This window comes from Archocentrus centrarchus, chromosome 5, assembly GCF_007364275.1.
Source record: "Archocentrus centrarchus isolate MPI-CPG fArcCen1 chromosome 5, fArcCen1, whole genome shotgun sequence".
NCBI lineage: Eukaryota > Metazoa > Chordata > Actinopteri > Cichliformes > Cichlidae > Archocentrus > Archocentrus centrarchus.
In genome coordinates, this window is record NC_044350.1 from 11,051,675 (window position 1) to 11,074,354 (window position 22,680).

Sequence of the window (22,680 nt, forward strand, 5' to 3'; positions counted from 1 at the left end):
AAAGTGAGGAAAGGTAAGTGCTGACAAAGTTAGCTGGCTATTTGGTAATTCTATATTTTGGTGGTAAAGTCACACATAGGCTATAGACTTCAATGTGTTTTCATACTACAAAGACATCCCCGTGTTTCTGGTGTCACTGACAGCTAAAATCGCCAGCTAAGGCAATCTTAACTTGGAGGCACAAAAAAATGACACCAGAAACACGGGGATGTCTTTGTAGTATGAAAACACATTGAAGTCTATAGCCTATGTGTGACTTTACCACCATAAGCCGGGTATTTACTAGTGAGTGCTAATTGTTCCACGCTAGCAACATTAGCTAACTAACGTAAGAACTCACTTAAATTTTTCTTCATTCAGAAGATTTTAACATACCTTATCCACTGCAGCCATTTCCTCTTCTTTCTCTCATCGCAAGGAAATCGATAAAATGACAGCTGAGAGTGTGTTTTTGATTCTGATCGATTAAAACAACGAGGGACACAGCACGAAATAATTGAAGAAGATGGTCAGACAGACGACTTTATGTTCTTAAATTCAGTCGGACATCTGATCACTTTTGCTCAGCGCTGAATAATGTAAACTTGACGCTGTGAAACAAATAACTCAAACATGCGACCGATGCGCTCCGCTACATAAATATCACTACACCTCTGTCCAGTGTCATATACTGTCGGATATACTGCTGTAGCTGTGTGCATCTTCATTAAGCACAGCAGTAAACAGGCATTAAAAGCCCAGTCAGTCTTGATTTTTTTCCTACACATGGCCGATCGTAGAAACTGCGAAGTTCAGCTGTGACCTGGAGACGAGAGCAGAGCATCCACCGCGGCGGCACGTGTCACGTGATCATCCTGTCTACTGCTGGCCGAGTGAAGCGTGTTTGGAGGTAATAAAAACACATTTTCATACGTTTTTACAACTTAAGTTTGTGTATTTTCGGGCATTTTATTTGCGTGCTTATTCTCTTTTTTGGTGAAGCACCGGGTCGCTGGCTTCTTTGTTTCGCTTTCTCGAGGTTGTGAAGGATGTCTTTTCGCGAATTTTTCTGTTGTCTTGTTTCCCGGCGAGCAATGTCGGGATGGGATTGTGCTTCGCTGCGAGGCCTTTAGATGTGCTCTTACCTTTGTTGTTAGCCGGTTAGCGTGTGGTTTATATGTCTGCGACACCTCCAATGTAAAGGCAGGTCGCGTAACAGGGCTGGGCGTACCTCTAAATACGTATAAGGCTTAAAAGAAGCCAGTTAGACGGCCGTTGGCTATCAACTTGGACCAGATTTAGATAGCATCATTAGCTATTCGCATCGTTTGTTCAGTATCGACGCTACGCTGTCAGCGTTAGCTTGTCTGTGGCTAACTTCAGTTCTTGCTAGCGTGGACAAAGGGGACCATAACACCGAAGGCACAAAGTCGGTCAGTATTGAATCTAAAACGACGCTACGTTAATCTGATTTATTTTTTGAAAGAGCGGTATGGGACGCTAGCCGTTAGTGAAGGGTCCCATTGTCAAACTCAAAATGTAAAGTATCCCAACAGCCACGGGCTAATGTTAGCATTGGTGCAAAACAACCCTCCGCTTCCCTCGTTGCTAAAATAATAATCTCCAGCTAAATGTAATTTAGATAGTTGTAAGAAAATAGATGGCAATACATGTAAACATGGCTTCGAGCAACTTCTATCTGATTTTTTTGTTTCTGGATGCCTAAATAAATGCAATAGTAACTGAGAAATACTGTTATTGGATTATTGTTTTGTTATTATTTCTGCCCCACATCGTCGATACTTATAATTGTAATGACATGTTAACATTTTTATTAAATATATATGTCTGCATAAATTCTCACAGACTTGAAGAGATTTTTAAACTCAAATTCTTTTTGAAGCTTGTTCGTCCTTGTGCATTAAGCTTTGTTCAGTCCAGTGGCCAATGGCAGCTTTGTATTTGCAAACGTCACTCAGGCACTTGCTATTGTTCTCTGACATAAAACAAATGGGTCAGTGGGAACATCTGTAGTTGCTCTTATGATGGACAATATAGTGAAAATTTACAGTTAAAATTTGCAACACAGAATACTGAGGAGTTATTTGGTCGTTTGTTCATGGGTAAATCAAGTCCTCCTTGTTTAAGTGGCCGTGACAGTGTTTATTATGTGCTATTAAAACAATTAGCTGGTGCCAATGTGCATCAAGAGAGATTATATATAGCGCAGGACTCAGAAGTTTGAAGAAGAATTCAGAATTTCACTGAAGAAGTTTGGTGCTTATGGTGTCCATAAAAATTACAGCTGCTTTAAACTATCTAGCAAAGCAGGGGGTGTGGGGTCAGGGTGTGTAGTATTTGTTCTGCCTCACACACACAGAGTTCTGTGCTGTTTGTAAGAGGACACTGGGTTGCTTTCCCTCCTTGACCCAGATTTTCAGCAAAGCTGTTGCGTCACCAGGCCAACTGTGGAGCTTACAGCCTCCATAAGGGGAGTATTCATAATTGTCCAATAAGGCTTAGGTATATCCACAGTACATACTTCTGGCATTTGACACTTGGACTTATTCAAGAGAAAAAAACAAACACTGAAACACTGAAGCTCTGCTCTAACTGCATAGTAGCGCAGTGTTATTTTCAGTTCTGTTCACTCATCAACACGTGTTTTGTTTTCTTTCTGCAGATTTTTCTATTTTGTACATACAGAGTTTTGTATATACTGTATATGATGAGCTCGCTGGCCAGCGACAAGGCCCGGGGCCCTCGGGAAAAAGCGCTGCCAGCTGCCACTCACACATCACAACCACAGAAACAAATACAGGTAAGCCACTGCAAACATAAAAAGGCATTTCTTTGAACTGCTGACATTTTAAGACAAAGAAAAACAAAACACACACATCCATGATACACACATTATCTAATACTCAGTATTGAAAATGATTTTCTTCTGTTTTGATTGCAGCTTCACAGACACACTTTTTAATGTAATAAGTGCTGAATTTATCCTGTGTACAATATATGTACTTTGTTCATCGTTTTTCTCCTGGTAAAAACTTGTCTCTGTGCTACAGGCTACTGCTGAGCAGATCCGGCTTGCTCAGATGATCTATGACAAGAATGATGCTGACTTTGAGGACAAAGTTAACCAGGTTAGTGACACTTGGGGTACCTGCCAGACAGTGCAGGCCTTATGTCTGACTCTTCTGTGACTCTACATTGTGGATTTTGTTATTTGACATTTCTAATGTGCATGTTTTTTGTTTTCCCAAGCTGATGGAAGTGACAGGGAAGAACCAAGATGAGTGCATGGTAGCGCTCCATGACTGCAATGAGGATGTTAGCAGAGCCATCAATTTCCTCCTGGAGAGCAACACAGATATGGTAAGTGACAACCTTAGGTGAAATCAACCAGAGTAACTGGAAAGTTGGTGTCATTTATTAATAATGGCATCATCCAGGTTTGTTAACTATTGTTGTATATACACAGTAATTTCTGTTCCGTCAGATATGCAGTGGACATATAATGGAAAAACACAACTGAAACACTTCATATCGTTTACAGCCTGTCATGCTACAAGTCCAATTTCATCATTTCCTGTTTTCTTTACCTTAGTTAAGAACTGTCTTTGTATCCCATACCTACTATGTTTTTTATTTTTTATTTTTTTTAAGTTTTGCAACTTGCTGAGGAGATGATCAAATGTGGAAAAACTGTTGAAAATAAATTCTGGAGGGGGGGGGGGGCCTTTGACACTTGATACTTCCCAGTGAAATCAGTCTCTAAGCTGTCCTTTGTCCTTGTGAAAACTGGCTCTGTGTAATTGGTGACTTTTTGGCTAACATCAACTATTGTACACAATTTTCTCAATCTTCTGTTCAGAGAGCAAGGTCAAACAGGCCACCAAATGCCTGGCAAACGCTTGGGTGGTGTTATGCGTTGTGTCTGAACATCTCAGCATTTTTGAAAAATGCCAGCTGGCACAGATGTTGAGGAAGGACTGTAGGGCTGGGCCGCTGGTATTGTTTTAGTTTCATGGAAGCCCAGAAAATAACAAATAGCTGGTTTTTGCCTTTACCTGGAAGACTCTGCTGTTGTGCTATCACTGTAACCTAATCCGATACCCATGCTGTTCTAAAAGATGCCATAAACATAAGGGATGCTTGTGAAGTATTTTTCTTATGAGGGAAAAGTGGTTGCAGCATAAGGAAGAGTCTGTTAATTACCTCCGCCAAGGAGGTTATCTTTTTGGTCGCATTGGTTTGTTTGTCTGTTTGTTTGCTTGTTTGTCAGCAGGATTACTCCAAAAGTTCTGAACAGATTTCGATGAAATTTTGTGGAGTGGTTGGAAATGACAAGAGGAAGAAGTGATTAAATTTTGGCGGTGATCCGGATCACGATCTGGATCCAGGATTTTTTTTTTTTTAAGGATTCTTCACTATTGCAGGATAGGGGGTTATTGTTGTCTGGGAAAGATGAAAGATTATTTCACAGTATTTAGATACACGTATTACAGCGTCAGTGACCCTATGGCCTTGGCGGAGGTTTGCGCTCTCTGAGTGCTTCTAGTTCTTTTATGTAATTAAATTACAGCATAGTGTAATAATTATTTTGCAAAAGATTGTATGTTCTAATCTCAGTCTGAGCCTTATTATTTCAAATATGCAACAAGCCCTATTTTTTATTTTTCTAACATAACATGGCTTTATTTATTGTGAACACTTCAGTGCATAAGTTGGACAAAAATAGGCAGCATCAACATTTTCTTGTTCGTGTTTTTCAGTGTCCTCTGATATCTGGTGTAAAATCTCTTGGAACAAAATCCATAAGTTGATGTTGGTTACTGTTAAGGCTGTGCCATATATAATCTGCGATGATACGATAAAAGCCATGGTTTCAATCCTATAAGGACGCCATACCTTTACTTCCCTAGTGTGCTCACTCCGGAAAAACCCGGAGTTGAGAGCTGCTGTGTCAGCCTCTGATAACGAGTTTGTAAAAAGGGAGCTACTACAACTGCCAATAAAGCACAATGGTTTGCAAAACATGCAAGAAAACTTCCTGCTAAAGTTGGGAACAATAAACTTGTTTTACCACTTGAAGCCAAAACATATGATGGAGTACAACCGCGCTAAGAAGGCTGATGCTGATGTGTAACCCAGAAGTAAACAAATAGTTCAACCACGTGTAGCTGGAGCACTTGCTAGTTGGACTCCATATGATGGGAAGAACAAATGGTAAATAGTGATTAATGATGCAGTTACATGGTGGTAAGGGGGGGAGGGGGGCTTTAAGTAGCTGGTTAAAAAGCTCATAGTGTTAAGCACTTGTGTTATACTTAAAACTTCCATTGAAAACCCTACCCAGGTGGCGTTTTCTGCATATATTTGACTTGGGTTGCGTCACTGTATATATTGCTGTGCACTATTACACTGTAATGCAGCTGCTGGTGGCACACTGTGGAACTAGACTTTGAATTAGGAAGCCTGTTATCAATGACAATAGCTCATTGAAAAAGAAGGCTGGAAATTGCCCTTCATTGTATTTGCACTAATAAATGGCGCTGCCTGTAAGCGGCAGTCACAAATAAAATGTCATTGTTGCAAATTTTCTTGAAATATTGTGACATAATTTTCAAGCTATATCTCCCACCGCTAGTTACCATCCAGTTGCTAAACATGTTAGATATTTATTTATTTATTTGTAAAGCTGCTCTTGAAAACATTGTCAGTGTTAATATCTTGTTTTACTGATTGTGTTTTTGGAGCAATTTTAACAAGTAAAACATCAAGTGTACTATTAATCCAGGACTGTTAATCTTGTCATTTAATAAAAATATATAAAATAAAAATTTTCTGTGTTCAGACCTCATGGGAAACAGTGGGAAAGAAGAAGCCCTTGGTGAAGGAAGGCCCATCAGAAAGCAAAGAGAACAAGGAGAACAGGGAGAAGAAGGGCGAAAGGGAGGCTAGCAAGGGCCGTGCCACTGGCAACCGCAAAGGCAAGGGGGCGAGTCGGAGCCGACAGGGTCAGTTTTTAATTTTTCGAGTCCACCGTCTATTCTCTAAGTCTTTTGTATTGTGTTTCTGTCATATTGTTCATTATTCATGTTATAATCTCTGTTTTTACATACATAGCACGCCCAGAGGAGAACGGTGTTGAGGTGACACCAGTGGACAGAGGATCGGATCGAGGTCGGAGGGTCAAAGGTGGAAGAGGTGGGCAGATGCACCAACAAAGCACTGTCAGTATGTTGAACACTTGAAGGTAAGTTGTTAACTTTTGTGTGAATGTCACGCAGGATCTGGAGTCCGAGGTCGAGCCAGAGCACCGACAGGGAGCAGGTTCTCAGCCCAGGGGATGGGGTATGGTGGCCACACACACACACACCAGCAGTTTTCAAAGGACTTTAGGTGAAAATAATTTTTCAATGCAAGGACAAGAAGAAAAATATTTGGTAATTGAATGAGTGCAAGTAGTGATTTTTGCTGGGAAGATATTTAGAATGAACCTGAAACTATGCACGTTCTAAAAACTTATCTGGCAGTATCTTTTTTTTTTTTTTTTTTTTTTTAAAGCTAGCAAATTGCCTTTTGTGTGTGTGTGGGGGGCGCTCAGTATTTGTCTCCTTAAATCTTCTCCAGGACTTTCAATCCTGCTGATTATACCTCAGAGGCTGGCACAGGGACCACACAAACAGAAGTTTGGGATACGGTGACCAACAACAGTACAGACGGGACAGGTGAGCTCAAGATAACACACACATTGTTCATGGCTTGTATATCCATTTGTGTGTGCACCAAGCAGACAGGACAGTTACCCCATCTGATTTTTGCCCCCCCTGCTTTTTGTATAACTACTTATTCCATCTGCATTTGTCACTCATTACTGATTGTCCTCTAGTTGCCTGGAGGAATACTTTGGAAGACTGGGCAGCTGAGGACTGGAGTGAGGATGTTAGTGTGAGTTGACACAGGGTAGCGCATTACAGACACTGTTAGTTATTTTTTTTATGTTGCAACAATTGTCTCTTGTCTTTGTGTTTCTTTAGCTCTCAGAGACCAAAGTGTTCACCTCCTCATGCACGCCTGCTGCTGAGAACCACATCACCCCTGGGCAAAGGTGTAACTTCATGTTTTAACAATATCGTTTACATACATATATTTTTTTTTTTTTGGCTCGGTGACATACAGTATTTTCTTTTTTACAGATGTTATGTTACATTTTTGCTTTGTTTGCTGGAATACATTTTCTAATTGACTGCACCAACTCTTTTTGTTAGTCTGGACCTTGCTTCTCTGCTGCAGAAGCCTGTGGTTGGTGCAAGAGAACCACCTTCTTCTTCTTCTTCCACTCAGAGTCTGGTCTTCACCAACTCCCATCATCACCAGCAGCAACCCCACAGCCGCAGTGCCACTAGTAGCACAAGCTACGCACATGCTGCTCTGGTATATATACACTCTTCACTCCTTTTCATGTTCCAAGGTCTTTCATCTGCCTTACATTATACAGAGATCCAGAAACAAAGATTGATGACTCTGTTTTCTCCTCCACTGTGCCAGTCATCTGTTCTGGGAGCTGGTTTTGGGGACTTGGGCCAGGCTAAAAGGACTCAGGCCAGCGCTGGAGCTCAGATACTGGAACAGCTGAAGGGTCCTGGCTTGGGTCAACTTTCCTCATCCCAGGCAACCCCTCCTGTCAGTTCCCAAGGAAGTAATGCCTCCATTGGTCGACTGCCAGGCCTGGGAGCACCTGTACTTCCACCCTCCTCCTCTAGCTGGGACATGAAGACTTCAGAATCCAACACCACCTCACTGTCCTCACAGTACAACCGTACGTGTACAAATGTTACAGTGGTGCTCACATTTTCTTTTGTTAGTTGAAGGATTTAAATTCACCCATTTGAAATCTATCCTTGGCCCGTGGGTTTTTTTTTTCGTTGTCTGCAGGTGAGTTTGGTCTGCAGCCGGAGCCTTCTCTTGTGCTGAGTCAGCTGGTTCAGAGGCACACGGGCCCCTCCTTGCCTTTGGCGCGTCAGTCAAGTCCACAATCACAACAGCAAGCACCATCTGCTTCAGCCTCACCTGCTCCCCAACACACCAGCACGCCAGCACAGGCAGGCCCGGTGATAGCTGCTGCTGGTGCTAAACCTCCTGCCCCGAACGCAGGGCTGGACCCTCAGGGCAACAGCACGACACAACAGCAACGGGCGCAGCTCAAAGGCCAGAAACGAAGGATACCTCCCACATCAAAGGTAAGGAATAGATGGTGATGGTCATAAGCCCTTGGATAAATATTTGGTTACTGTTGAGCCTTAGTTATGGGTCAAAAATGTTTCTAGAAGTCATAATTCTTAAGTGTGCTTTAATTTTGAGTGAATCAGACTCATCAGTTCTACACACTTCATATCTGGGTGCTTAAACTTGATTGGGGTGCTAAAACTTGATTGGGGTGGCTGTAGCTCACGGGGTGGCTGTAGCTCAGTAGGTAGAGCAGGTGACCTACTGATTGGAAGGTCAGTGGTTCAATTCCTGGCTACTGCAGGCTGCGTGCCAATCTATCCTTGGGCAAGATACTTAACCCCAAGTTGCTCTCCGACCGTTCCGTCGGAGTATGAATGTGAGTGAATGTTAGACGATTAAAGCACTTAGCTTAATTAATTAATCATGGAAGTGCTTGTATGAATGCGTGTGCATGGGGTAAATGTGAATGTGTTGTATAAGCGCTTTGAGTGCTCATATCTGAGTAGAAAAGCGCTATGTAAGAACTAGTCCATTTACCATTTACCATTGTTTCACCTTCTTTCTGAAAGATCCCATCCACAGCGGTAGAGATGCCGGGCTCGGCTGATGTTCCTGGTCTAAACCTTCAGTTTGGAGCGCTAGATTTTGGCTCGGAGTCGGCATTGCCAGAGTTTGGAGTTGTGGATAATTGCATGAGTGCTGCATCCAGGGAGTCCACGTCAGCCCCTGCCCCAGCACCACCTGCAACAGGACCAGGGGCACAGAGCCAGACGAGCCTGTACTCTAAACCGCTCAGGTACTGTCGCTGCTGGTCACTAGTTAAATATTTCTATAACAATGCAAGAACTGTGCATTCAAGGAGATGCTTTCCAAAACACTGTAAAAGACACATTTCATCACCGACAACATAGCAGACAACTCAGAATAGAAAATGGTACAAATAAACATTAAACTTTGAACCTCTGTGTTTTTCTGTTCATTTTGGTGCCTTGCAGTGAGTCATTGGGCAGCCCTCTCTCGGTTGCCCTGTCTTTGCCCCTGTCCTCATCAGAGCCAGTATATCACTCCTCCACAGTGGCTTTGCCCAGTCTCACTTCCTCATCGTTAGGGACTGCAAGCTCAAGCAACACTCCTTCCTCCTCTTCAACAACCTCAACCACCTCCACCTCTGTACCTTCCTCATCTCCCTTCTCCACGGTGGGGGGAAGCTATGATGGGACCATGCCTCCTCACACAAGACTGGCCTTTTCCCAGAACAAAGAGGCCACGGGGCCAGTGATGGTGAGTAGAAGAGTGTTAACGAGTAGTAGTTCACCAAATGAATTCTCATCTGTCCTCAAAGGTGGTAATCTTTGAGTGGACAGAGGATAAATTATCCAAGTTTTGTTTTCTTTGGAGAAGACAATTTCTGCTGCAGTGTAGACAGCGACAGGAAGGTTGAATGGTCCTCTCCATAGGTTGATTGTCCTGTCATCACTCTTTGAAATTGCTAATTCACAGTACAGTTGCTGTGGTAGGGCTGTGTCATTTTGTGATGATTATGATGGATCAGCGTAGCTTTTTGCTGCTTTGGAGACCTGCATGTACTTATTTATTTCCCAGAATGCAAACATGCAAGGTGGCAAATTAAATTAAATAGGAATTTAATAATTGTTTTATTGAATTTCACTGGAAAACGGTATAAGAAATTGACCTTGCCTTAACTGGTAGGCTGTTGACGATCGCTTTGACCATTTTCTATCCTTGAGATCACTGGTCATCAACACAACCACACAACATTACTGCATCTTTTATAAATGGTGTGATACTAAGAAGTTACAGGTCATAAATCATCTGGTCAACCCCATATCAACTTACTATCAAACATAAGACATTTGTTTAGGTTTGATTTCCACCTTTTTTTTTTTTTTTTTTTTTTTTTTTTTTTTTTTTTTCTCAAAAGTAACTGAAATCAAGTCTTACTCATGCAGTGTGTGTATTTTTAGATATGATAAATGGTCTTATCTGTTATCAGTGAATGAAAACAGCTGCTTTATATTTTCTTACCACCAGAACGGTTTGAATGGTGTGAGGACCTCTGCTGCTCTGGACAGTGAGTTACCTTTGATTCATTTGTAGGTTGAATGCATACATGCTGGTGTCGAAAAGTACAACATTCTTTATTTGGCTAAACTCATTCAAGTCATTTACAAGATAATGTACTCCCCTTCTCAGCTTCATCAGCTTCCTCTACGCCAAAACCAGAGTCACCGTCTATGAACATCAGCACCAATGGTGCCTCAGCTCCTTCATCCCATTTACCCTCTACCCTGCCTGCACACAGCTCCACCACGCTCTCCAACCTGGCACCTGACCTGCCCTCAGCCAGCCAACTCAGCTCACTCAACAGGTGATGCACTCAAACACAGAGTAACTGAATACATCTTTAACTGTGACATATGTGTTCCCCAGTCTGCAAGAGAATACATACTACCTGTTGCTGTTAACCTGCTGTTTCTATCAAATGGTTCAAAGAATTTCTCAGTGTGTCATTAAAAATGCTGTCAGCATATAGTGCCTTCTTGTACACTTGCTAATTATTACAAATTCCACTGTCTCCCCTCTGCAGCCATGTCAGCAGTCATTCCTCAGTTTCAGCTCTGGGCTCCAGCTCTCACACTGTACGTACCTGTTTGGTCTGCCACAGACATAATAAATAAATAGCCCTACTCTATGTAGACGTTAAGGAGCTGGTCACCTCACCAGCATAAAACACATCATGACAAAGAAATTTGCTTATTTAAAGACTTCTGGGTTATTTCTTTTTCTGCTTTATAAGATGTAATTATAATATTCTCATGTGCAAAAGTCCTAATGAAGAAAAAGTAGGCTTAAAGGCACAGATGTCTTGATAATGTGGACCCCTGCCATCTGGGCATGCACAGTTTTAAAACCATTACATACAGCATGCCTTAAATTAAATCTGGAGAATAAATTAAATATAACTATCTCGAATTAAGCCACTTTTTTGTTTCTGTCTTCAGTACACCAGTGTTGACAGCAGCAACGTGAGCTCTCTGGCTCCCTCATCTGGCTCTTATACATCATCCCAGCCCACAGCCTCAGCCCTCCACTCAGCCCACAACAGCAGCAACAGTAGCAGCAGCATCAGCCACCTGTCCAGCATGCCCAGCATGGGCAGCAACATGGGCAGTACAGTTGGCGGTATTGCTGGTACGAGCGGACTTCACTTAGCTGCTACCGCCACCAGCAGTACAGCTCTGGGACTTGGCTCCAATGGAGCTACTGCCACATCCAATCTCTCTGCACCAAGGACTACACCCCTGCTCTCCTCCTCCACTGGTAATGCATTAGGAGTTGTTTTCACTCACGTCACTGGCTCCATAATGCTACCTTTTTTAAATGGCTGAAATTAGCTGGAATGTGAGGCTCAGATTGGAGCTCTTTAGGTGTACATGAAAGTAAAATGAAGTGATAGTTGTTATTGCATTGACAGGTAAAGCTCCTCCTAACCTGTCCCAGGGTGTGCCTCCTCTACTGCCCAACCAGTATATTATGGGCCCAGGGGGTTTGCTGCCTGCTTACCCAGTACGTAGACCTTCCAAGATCTAAAGCCACTTTTGTGTACTTGGGAATCAGCGTTTGTATTTACACATGCGGTATTCTGTAGCATGTGTGACTGAGCCTTCTTGGTCTTTCTGCCTCACAGCAGATCTATGGCTATGAGGACCTGCATATGCTCCAGTCAAGACTGCCAATGGTGAGCTGAATTATTATGCTTCTGGGACAACTCTTTGCTTATCATCTCTGTAGTGTTCACTCAGGTTTTTAGGTTGTCTGGCAGTCGTGGATCCTCTCCTGATCCTCTTCTGTTCCTTTAGCCCTCTTTGCAAGATTACTATGGAATAACATTTCCCGGCCCCGCAGCAACTCTTTCCGGCAGAGACGGGAGCCTTGCCAACAATCCTTACTCAGGTAAAGCACCTTAACTCTTGGCTGGCCTTGTGTGAAATCTTACAATCCAGTGTCTGTTCTCACTTGACATCTGTCCTGTTTGTTAGGTGAAGTCACAAAGTTTGGCAGGAATGACTCCACCTCCCCAGCCCCCCCCACAAGCCTGGCGGCCCCCCAGCCTCCCCAGGCTCAGAGCCAAGGACAGAACCAGGCCCAGCCTCAGCCTCCTCAGGCCCAGCCTCAGCCCCAGGGCCAGCCACAGCACCACAGCAGTCAGCAGGCCTTCCTGCCGCCAGGCTACAGCTACACAGGCCTGCCTTACTACCCCGGAGTGCCCGGTGCTGTACCAAGTGCTGCTACCTTCCAGTATGGCCCCACTATGTTTGTTCCTCCTGGAGGGCCAGGACCAGCTTCAGCAAAGCAGCACAGCATGGGCCTGAGCCTGGGAAACCCTTCAGCTAGCCCCTTCCAGCAGCAGACACAGCAGCAGCCTAGTGGCTATGGGCAGCACACCTTCAGCTCAGGTTCCTTAAAGTGATACCAATGCCTGTCAGCACTGGCAACTCTTGTATTTTATTTGACAGCTGAGACAAGATGTTTTCCTTTCTAGGGTACGAAGAGCTGACAGCAGGGCCAGCAGGAGTGGAATACGGTAAAGGGTACAACTCCTCCTCACAGGCACAAGCCAAATCTGCTGCTACTGGACCCGGGAAAGGTAAAAAGAAAACACACTGTTCCTAATTTGGATTTTTAAAATCCAAGTTTTAATTGTACTGTTTTTCTGCCAGGGGTCTCGGTGACATCCAGTAACTCCGGTGTGCCAGACATCAGTGGAAGTGTTTACAATAAGACCCAGGTAACATTTGTCAACTGTACACCCACCCTGTTGTGTTGCTATGTCATTTGTGTCTATACTAATAAATAATTTCTTTTCCATCTGAAGTCTTTTGATAAGCAGGGTTTCCATGCAGGAACCCCTCCTCCCTTCAGTCTGCCATCAGCGCTGGGGGGTCCAGGGCCTCTGAACCCTGGAGCAGCTCCTGGAGGCTATGCACCTGCCCCGTTCCTCCATATCTTGCCTCACCAGCAACCACATTCACAGCTGCTGCACCACCATCTCGCTCAGGATGGACAGGTACAGATACTCTCAGCTGTCTCCTGGGTTTCATCTTTGTTGCTGTTTGAATGTCCTGTTTTGCTAATGTTTACCTGTTTATTGACATTCAGGGTGGTCCTAGTCAGCGTGGCCAGTCTAGTAGCCTGCAGCAGAAGAGCCAAGTCAACAAGTCGAGCTACGGCAGCTCCCCTTACTGGGCCAACTAAGATAGCTACATCTATGATGTGTGTGCGTGGACAGACACCAACACACAGCACCACACCAGTATATCTGACTGACAAGATCATAGAAGGACAAACAATTTACAACACAAGCTAAAACAAACACACACACACACACACACACACACTACCACCCCCCTCCCCTTTGCTCTGTATATCCCCTTTTCAAATTTATGGCTGTTGTATGTAAAATATATTTATGTATGTATTTATACAGTATATGTATTGGTAGGACATAAAATGTGGTTTTCTGCATTTTCATTTTATTTTGAAGGACATTTTATTTCAAAAAATGGAAAGATGAGAATGCTAAATCATGGAGCTGAAGATGGTGAATATACTTGAACACAAGCATCTTGTGATGTGGATTTTTTTTGTATACATACATGAACTGAGAATGATGTACACAGATTATACCCATCATTTTCACAGCAAAAGCCTGTTTTTTTTTTTTTTTTTTGTTTTTTTTTTTTAGTATTTTTTTTTTTTTTTTTTTGTAACTTTGGTCTCCCACATCTGTGAATCCTTATATTGAGGGTGACTTGAGTTGATAGCTAGACTTCTTTTATCCCGATTTCCTTCCATTTGTCTCTCATTCCCTGACTTACTAGTTGGTTGGCTTGACCAACCAGGCCTTGGATTTGATGTCATTTTAACATTGGTTTAATCCTTGTTGTCCAAATTAAAAGTTATGAACAGTTTTTATGGATCTGGCATCAGTATTTGCTTACCACGTTATGTTTTTGTGGGGGGTGGGGGTGCACACATGCTGGTCACGCTTAAGTTGTACCCAAGTATCATGAAATCAGACTGACACTTGGAAGGTCTGAAAACATGGATGGTAGAGGCATAGTCAAAGGCTGTTGCTGTGCACAACATGTTTAGGACATTTAAAAGGAAGAGTTCCTAATTCTGTATAAATGACCCTAAAAATGGGAACATGGAAGGATTATAGATGTGACTGCACCAGATTTCTTGAGAAAAGGAGTTATGATTCTGTTACCTTCTGTACATCGTTGCCAAAAATTGGACTTTCTGAAAGCCTGTGTGCATATCTTTGGTTAGTATATCTTTATAAACATAGTCCAGATGGAAATCTCAATCTATCCTCTATAGACGCTCAGTGCCTAATGAGTGGTGATTTATGGAAATGTGCCTGCTCGGAGCCAAATCAGGCTCAAATCAGTGACACAAAAGGAAGACTTTTCCCTGACTCAGCATTTATATACAGGTATTGAGTGGTTAGACAAATCCTTCCAACTCCATACTGGGATGTTTTATGAAATTAATATGTAGCATTCACATTTTCTGGTGGCCATGGTTTACATCAGGATCATATGCAGTGCAGTGCCTGCCAACGATGTTACTAGCAATGTCTGTCATGCACCCAAGACCTGCTGTAGGGTCTGACAATGGGTCCAAGGATTTTATCCTGAAACCTAATGGCAGTCAGGGTATTGTTGCTGTAGAGATCTGTGTGTTCCTCCACGGATATTCCTCCCCAGACCATCACTGACCCACCACCAAACTGGTCATATTGAACGAGGTTACAGGCAGGATAATGTTCTCCAGACTTGTTTACATCTGTCATGTGCTCAGGGGTGAACCTGCTCTCATATGTGAAAAGCACAGGAATCAGTGGTGGACCTGCCAATTCTGGTAGTCTATGACAAATGCCATGGTGCAATACAGTGAGCACAGGGCCCCCTAGAGGACACTGGGCCCTCAGACCACCCCTTATGGTACCAGTAGTTAGACTAAAAGCAGCTGAAACTGATCAACAACCCCCTCAGGTACTTAACTGGCCAGATTAATATCCCAGAAGTTCAATTGAATTGATGCTAAACTCATTAAAAGGTGTTCTTTTGATTTTTTTTTTTTTGAGCAGTGTATAATCAGAATCATGTACGCTAAGTCAACTGACTGAAGAAAGCATGTCATGGCAGCCACTGCAGCAGCTATATTAGAAGAAGAAAAAAAAAAAAAAAAAATCACTGATGACCTTCTACACTCTAGTTAGAAGCCCAACATCTACAGCGTTTCTAAGCACAGTAGAGGAATTTAGGTCAGATACACCTGGAACAAAACAGGTTAATTATGTAAAGTGATGAAGACCATAGGAATTTTGATCCATGAGACCTTTGTCAGCTTCACAGTGATAATTTGCAGGAAACGTTGCGTGGACCCCAAAAAGTGATTCAAAAACAAATGTTTTTGATAAAAAAAAAGCTCAATTTATTTTCAGAAGTACAGGTAAATCCTACCGACTTCAAGGCACAGTTATAAGCATTGATTTGCAAAATAACAGACTAAGGTTACAAAAATACCAGACAGTACAACATAAAGCAGCTGACGAACAAGCCTGATAAGGGTTATTTGGGGGAAAAAAAAAAAAACTGTACACAAAAATGTCTTTGTCCATTCCATCCTTACTCTGCTGCTTCCTTTTTCTTTTTCTTTTTAGTCACAGGTGTTTCTGGGGTCTCTTCTTGCTCCATAACTTCACTTTTTTGTTTCTTCTTCTTCTTAGCTGGAGTATCAGTTTCCTCAGCACCATCCTCAGCAGCTGCAGCCTCCTCTGCTTCCTCTGACTCAGCTTTTCGTTTCTTTTTCTTCTTGGCTGAAGGCTCGTCCTCATTTTCTCCAGCAGGGGTCTCCTCTGCTTCCACCTCCATCTCAGCTGCTTGTTTCTTCTTTTTCTTCTTCTTAACCAGAGTGGTGTCCTCTTCTCCATTCTCCACCTTCACCAAAAAAAAAAAAAAAAAAAAAAAGTTAGAGCACAGAATCTACTTTTATGCTTGGAAGCCTAATCCTGAAAAAGATTTAATGTGTGACTCTCTTCAGTGATCAAGCCCATTGATTAGGACCAGCCAATGGTTCGGAGTCATAATGATCTAGCATGCCGTACACTGAGAAAAGACCACGTTTGGGGTCTCATCTCAAATCGTAACATGCGCTACCACACGGTAAAACAAAGCTTACCTCTGCTTCACCGTTAGCTGCTCCATTTTCTGGAAGCTCTTCTTGCAACTTTTTCTCACGCTTCTTACGTTTCTTTTCCTTCTTCTCTAGTTTGCGTTTGATCTCGGCTGCAACATCAGTAGCCTAAAATGAAGAAAAACAAAACGTGATTACAATCAGGGTAAAAACCATGAGGCTTTTCCCCCACAGGTATTCTTTTAAGCTGCATCAGGCTCATTAAATCAGCTTTTACCCTCACTGAGATGTCAGGGAAAGACGTCTCATCACTCACAGCATGTAAAAATTGAATGAATCAAACATTTTTAAACCAAGCTAACCTCTTTGACAGCCTCCTTCATGACGTCCACATTTTTCCGTGGTACCTCGCCGGTCTCATAGAAAGACAGACGTTCTTCTACCTGTTCACGCAGCTTGTCGCCAAACACGTTTGTGGGCACATCTGTAAGAAAAAGAGCAAACTTCAGCCCAATACAAAGCCATCAGGGGATTAAAAAGGGCTCATCAGTGTCTCTAAAAGACATGTGGCTCTGCTCAGGAGAAAGCTTCTCAACATCAACCTGAAGGCTGAATACTGTTGACGAAAAATGTGAGCATCACTGCAATTACGCCACATGAAATGTATGCTAATGCAGCCACATGAAATGCCACTCACCCGAGAAGCAGTCGATACGCGAGGCGATGGTACACTTGTTCGCCAGATATCTGGAGATGCGGCCTTTGTTCTTGGCAGCAGCACGTCCAATGAAAGTTGAGTGGAAAATGAGGCCGTACTTGGGGGTGTTTCCACGTGTCTTGAGAGCTCTGTGAAAATAGAGCTGCTTTCACATTCAGGATGAACAGTTTGATCTATTGACTATGATCTATTGATTAGAGGCTCTGTACAGAGATCCACACACACCACATTATTCTACTCACATCTACTGACCTAACCTTAAATGACCAGGGTTAACATGCAGTTCATCAATAAGGACAACTACCACTGAAATAAGTTCAGCCACATCATCCAATTGCAAATGGGCAGTGTACAGGTTAATATACAGGACTAGAATGACAGCAACTTAACAGCTCCCTCTTGTGGAGAAACTTAGAAAACATAAGATTAGAGGCCACTTCTTTAAAGGAATTTAAACAATTTCCAACTTCACAACTACTTGGACACAGACTGCAGGTAAATGCAAAGATATCCATTACATTTTGGCTGTCGCTGTCACACCTAGTCTGAAATGGTTAACTAGGGGGTTTGTATTAGAAAATACAATTTGTTCAAACAGCAGCACAAAGTGTCTCCGAAATTTACCATCAAAAAAGTCTAAAAGTGAAAACAATGCAAACATTTTGTAGTCTTAGTCAAGGTTCTACCTCTGTGCTGTGAGTGGCTGCTCAGACTGTGGGTGTGCATTTGGGCAAGAGGGATCACTCCAGAGGAGACTATCAATTCATGTCTCCTCCAGTCACCCTGCTCTGCTCCAGCCCAGCCCTGCCATCACTGCAACCACTTCTTTCCCCAGCAGGGAGGGGGTGCCCCAGTACCTGAACAGGGCCTTCTCTGCTCCCAAAATCTGAACGGTGGATGCTGGGTACTTGGCAAGGTTGGTCAAACTGCCAGCATGGGAGATCAGACGTGCTCCAACCTAAACATAAGAAAATCTGTTACGGTCTCACTCAGATCACAATTTTGATAATGGACGGACACAGTATGAGGACCATCAGCACCGAATACATTTCTCAACACTCTGGTTCAGGGGATTGACAGATTTTGGTATAACATCATTGGTCCATGTGTGTTAGATTTAAAAATAAAACTTCAACTCACCACTTCTCCAATCAAGGCTGCAAGGTTTGGAGCCACTTGGCTCATCTTAGAGCGCAGATACTCCTGCAGCTCCAGTCGGTAGGCAGCCAGAGACACGACACGATTCGAAAACCTCTCTATGTTGATCAGGTCAATGGGGGAGATATCCATACCTGAGGAAGGAAGGAAGGGAGGAAGAAGAAAAAAAAAAAAAAACAAAAAAACAAACAGGTGGTGTTCAGCAGAGGTACAAATCTACAGAGCTTAAGGTCTTCAGCAGGTGCATTTACAAACATTTTAAACCAGTATATGCACTAAATATGAGGTTGTTTCTCCCGACAGGATCCGCAGTGAGGATGCATGCCTTCACTACAGGTTTATGAGAGTGCTACTCTACCCCCCTGTGTTAGACACCAAGGACACTTGTGGTCCAGAGTGGGCAAAAAAGGGGCACAATGTGGATTTAAGACTGAAACAAATCTCTTAATGTACATTATGAACATGAACAGGTGTCAAAATACGGCATGAAGTAGGTTAACTTTATCAAGCAGGCATATTCGCTCACATGCAAGCTACTTTTACCCAGACAAGGTGCGTCTGAGAAATTATACAGCATATACTCTGAATATATGGGGTACTGACCCATAGATGAGCGTGCTGCATCCAGGATGGCCTGAGCCTTGGCACTGTCCATCACCACCTCCTCTAGGCTTTCAAGGCTCTCCTCTGACAGCTCCTTCCTGTTGCCAATGAGCTGAGCCAGGCGGCAGTACATCGAGTTGTCGGACACAATTTTGATGAGTTCTGGGAAGTGGTAGCCATACCATTCACTGCAGACAAATAAGAGTGTTAAGACTTAATTATTCACTGTGAAATGCAGACAGTTTAAGCTACAAACTTTGGCAAATACAACACAAATTGATGGGCGTAATGGTACGTGAAGTTTAAGATGAAATGAATTCATTCATTGATGGGCTGTATCGCAGAAAAAAGTTGTCTAAATGCCTGCAATTTCTACTGTCCCAAAGCAAGTAAAATGCTGCGCTGTCGATAAGTAAAAATTTGAGCAGTTTATGCTCAAGTATAAAATGAAAATGTCCATTAAGATGGCACAATATAGTTCTAACTAAAACTGAAGACAGCCATGCAATTTCACCTGTAGAAATTACACAAAGTAACAGCCTTTCTTTAAATCAAGACATGTCCTGTATTAGTTGGAAAACCCTGCAGCTTTTACAGTTAGACAGTAACTGCTGCCTAAATGTTCTAGATGATCTTGCACTCTATAGATTTTCTTGTTCTGGGGGCATAAGCGTATCAACATAAACACTTCTGACAGTTTACATAAGCTGCTACTGACCTGAAGACATTTCATACCAAAATTAACACATGCCATTACACCCCAAACATGGTGAGCTAGTAAATGCACAAGACAAGATGTCCCACCCAACAGTGTTGCCAAACCAGACAGTAGCTGGCAGAGCAAGTGTTAGGAGTAACTGATCTACCTCCCGTTTCTATACAGCCAGCACTCTGGGGTGTGCTGTCTGTGGTAAGCATTAGGAGGATGCTCCAAGATGAGGGATACCTTAACTACAAAAAGCCTGATGTAAATCTGTCAACACAGAAACTGCAAAACTAGAGATTAAAAAGCAGTCAGGAACCTTAGCATGCACTCAACACACCACTGCTGTTCCCACTCAAGATGGACTACAATGCTGACATACACGAGAGAAAAACTCAATATTCAGAGTTGAATTTTATGCAAAAATTCAACTTGTAGTTTTACTGTGATGAGAATATCCTACCGGACACGCATGGAGAATGTGTTGATGTCTTTGTCCAGCTGATCCAACAGAGCAATGGACTGGATGATCATGTTGTCTGCCCTGTTGACATTAAACTTGACTTTGGCTCTGGAGTAGCTGTGACCAAGACCCAGCTGTGCCTTAGAGGCTGCCAGGGCAGTCAGACCTTTCACCAGCGAGTGGAAGTGCAGACGCACACCTGACAGGACAGAACAAGATGGTTTGTTGAGGGGAGGAGGAAAAAAAAAAAAACTAGCAGGGAAGTGCACGCCCAGTGGCTGTTCAGATTTTCAGTATGAACCTTCATGAGTTTCAGGATCACAAACTCACATCACAACAGTCCACATTATTTTTAAACACACTGGCATTCAGAAAAAGTTTAGCATGAGCTCCAGTGAGCTTCCTAACACAACTCAAAGAAACTCTCTCCTCACCTCTGGTGATCTCAGCCACCACCCCACCAGTCTGGATTGAAATGCTAAATTCTTCTTGTAAAGCTGCTCCGATCTTGGCATCAGAAACCCCCAACACAGACTTTTTCTTCCCAGATCGGGGCAGATTGGTCTCTAAGAACAGCTTCAGATCAGCATGAACCACACCTGCAAAAGGATGGAAGAAAATTTTATCTATCAGCACATGGATGAGATGCAAGTAAGGATTTGAGAAAAAAAACAAAAAAAACAACACAAAACAGAACAAAAAACATCTAAAAGATGCAACAGTGACTACTGTGATGTGATCATCATTGATTGGACTGGTTTATAAAATATCCAATTATTTTAGCTGATGTCAAGAATTACTGAATATAAATGACAAATTAAATAAATCAATCTACATTTTCCACTGTCAATATCAAATCATCAGAAGATGTTCCTCAGATGTTCAGGGTTGATATTAAACTGTCAGCACAAAAACTCAGTGGATTGACAGATTATAAGACATCATTACAGCTGAGGAACATTTTACATAGGACTGATTTAAAAAAAAAAAAAAAAAAAAAAAGATATATAGATAGATATATATTTATGTGTGTGTGAGAATACGTGCCTTCAGAGATGGCATTCATGTTCTCCAGGGCGGCCTGGGCCGACTTGAAGGGGAAGAATGCAGCCAAGCTCACCATGCTGTTAAACTTTCCGAGGCTCAGCACGCTCTCCTCTACCTGAGAGAGACACACAAAATAAAACAGTTATCACCGCTCTGCTTAAAGATCACAAAAAGGAGTACATTGCAGTGAGGGAAGGGGACGCACCTGGGGCAGCAGCATGCCGATCTCCTCCACTTCTTTGACGGCGAACAGCGCATAGCCCGCCGCATGCTCGAACAACACGTGCAACAACACCTGGGGAAGGCGATCGTGCATGACTGAGTTAGATACACTTCAGCAGAATATTATGTTTTTTAAAAGCTTGACATTCAGATTTAAGTGTTCTCCACGTGGTGACCATCGAGACACAAGATAACCTCATTTTCGGGCAATTTTCAGGCCAGGACTGCAATTTCACACTTAATAGTTTTTATTATTTATTTATTTTATTTTTTTAGTGTCCTACTTTAGTAACCAATGCTTGTTCGTAACTTTTGCACGTAACCACGTCGTCGTCTTGACTAACCCACGTGTAACGGGCCCGCGTGTGACGTGCTAAAAGCTAACTGATGCTAACAGCCCTGAAAAACCTACAGCACCAGCCACAGCAGTGTCAATATACCAGCATTTCTGGTGCGACTGCGACAAACACAGCTGCCTCATTTGTCAATAGCGGCAATTTAAGTCTTTATAATAAAGCACAGTTTTCCAGCTAATGTTGGTAGCAGATCTGCTCTGCTCCCCCCCCCCAAATGCTGAAAGGCCTTTAACTCGACAAAAGTGAGCTGAATTACAACATTTCTATTAACAGCTAACTGCAGTCAGCCTTAAGCTGTATTATATAAGGAAAAATTTGGTATTAACACTGAATACCCAGCCCCAGTCAACTTACCATGATTGGAAAATCTCTTCAGCAGCACACGAGCCGCGTGTGCTGCGCTACTTCACCTCAACTAAAAGACTGCGTCCACAAGCTGCAACGAAGTGCGGCTGCGCCCAAAGTCCCGCGATACTAGTCCTAACACCGCGAGACCGAGAAAACGTCAATTTGCGTCATCTAATTTCCTGTACTGAAGAAGCAAAAATGAAATTCTAAGGTTCGTGCTCTTATTTATGCTCGCAGCTAACTGTGGTGTAAATACGTCACAAAATGTATTTTAGCCTTTTTCTAAAGCAGCGTGTTTACACAGTGAGAAAAGGTAGGAGGGGGCAAAACAAGCAAAAACAATAAAGTGAGTGGGCCACTTGTGTGTCTGGTTAATTGTTGGACTGTACAAGAGCACATGATGGCTTATTGATGGTACGACAAGACGTTTATGACACAGACGTATAAGTTATAATTCTGTATTTTTAATTTGTTTTTCATTTTGTTTTGACTTTTTGTTTTGTTTTGTTTTTTGTTTGTTTTGTTTTGCTTTACTTCCCAGAGTGGATGTTTTGTTTCTTTTTTTTTTTCTGTTTTAAAATGTTTAATTTTAGTGTTACATTTAGTTTTTGCA

General features: G+C 42.6%; 2 protein-coding genes and 3 non-coding genes across 6 annotated transcripts; 1 reads left to right on the forward strand and 4 right to left on the reverse strand.

Annotated features, from left to right (window-relative positions):
• Window positions 1–806: 806 nt before the first annotated feature.
• On the forward strand, window positions 807–14,213 carry ubap2a (ubiquitin associated protein 2a). 2 transcript variants are annotated; one of them, XM_030729265.1, is made up of 27 exons: window positions 807–889; window positions 2,663–2,800; window positions 3,051–3,128; window positions 3,250–3,360; window positions 5,843–6,005; window positions 6,115–6,195; window positions 6,279–6,342; window positions 6,622–6,719; window positions 6,881–6,939; window positions 7,029–7,099; window positions 7,260–7,425; window positions 7,540–7,810; window positions 7,927–8,231; window positions 8,790–9,016; window positions 9,216–9,501; window positions 10,273–10,312; window positions 10,435–10,609; window positions 10,829–10,880; window positions 11,244–11,562; window positions 11,717–11,808; window positions 11,930–11,980; window positions 12,102–12,195; window positions 12,282–12,698; window positions 12,785–12,889; window positions 12,963–13,030; window positions 13,118–13,309; window positions 13,402–14,213. In XM_030729265.1, the coding sequence occupies exons 2-27, from the start codon at window positions 2,705–2,707 to the stop codon at window positions 13,495–13,497; spliced, it is 3,777 nt and encodes a 1,258-aa protein (XP_030585125.1). In that variant the 5' UTR covers window positions 807–889; window positions 2,663–2,704; the 3' UTR covers window positions 13,498–14,213. The 2 variants fall into 2 exon arrangements, with proteins under 2 accessions (XP_030585125.1, XP_030585126.1); XM_030729266.1 differs by lacking the exon at window positions 807–889 and adding an exon at window positions 1,279–1,412.
• Window positions 14,214–15,732: 1,519 nt separating this feature from the next.
• Window positions 15,733–22,181, reverse strand: nop56 (NOP56 ribonucleoprotein homolog). Its single transcript, XM_030729144.1, has 12 exons — window positions 22,074–22,181; window positions 21,347–21,436; window positions 21,142–21,256; window positions 20,529–20,693; window positions 20,095–20,293; window positions 18,929–19,116; window positions 18,308–18,459; window positions 18,025–18,125; window positions 17,147–17,295; window positions 16,812–16,933; window positions 16,495–16,617; window positions 15,733–16,253 (listed from the first exon to the last, which is right to left on the reverse strand). Exons 1-12 carry the CDS (start codon window positions 22,074–22,076, stop codon window positions 15,942–15,944), a joined length of 1,719 nt encoding a protein of 572 aa, XP_030585004.1. The 5' UTR covers window positions 22,077–22,181; the 3' UTR covers window positions 15,733–15,941.
• On the reverse strand, window positions 16,699–16,766 carry LOC115781053 (small nucleolar RNA SNORD57). Its single transcript, XR_004020045.1, has one exon. It is a non-coding gene; the product is annotated as a small nucleolar RNA SNORD57 (small nucleolar RNA).
• On the reverse strand, window positions 18,611–18,740 carry LOC115781058 (small nucleolar RNA SNORA26). The gene has a single exon (XR_004020050.1). It is a non-coding gene; the product is annotated as a small nucleolar RNA SNORA26 (small nucleolar RNA).
• Window positions 19,722–19,855, reverse strand: LOC115781054 (small nucleolar RNA SNORA51). The gene has a single exon (XR_004020046.1). It is a non-coding gene; the product is annotated as a small nucleolar RNA SNORA51 (small nucleolar RNA).
• Window positions 22,182–22,680: the final 499 nt, after the last annotated feature.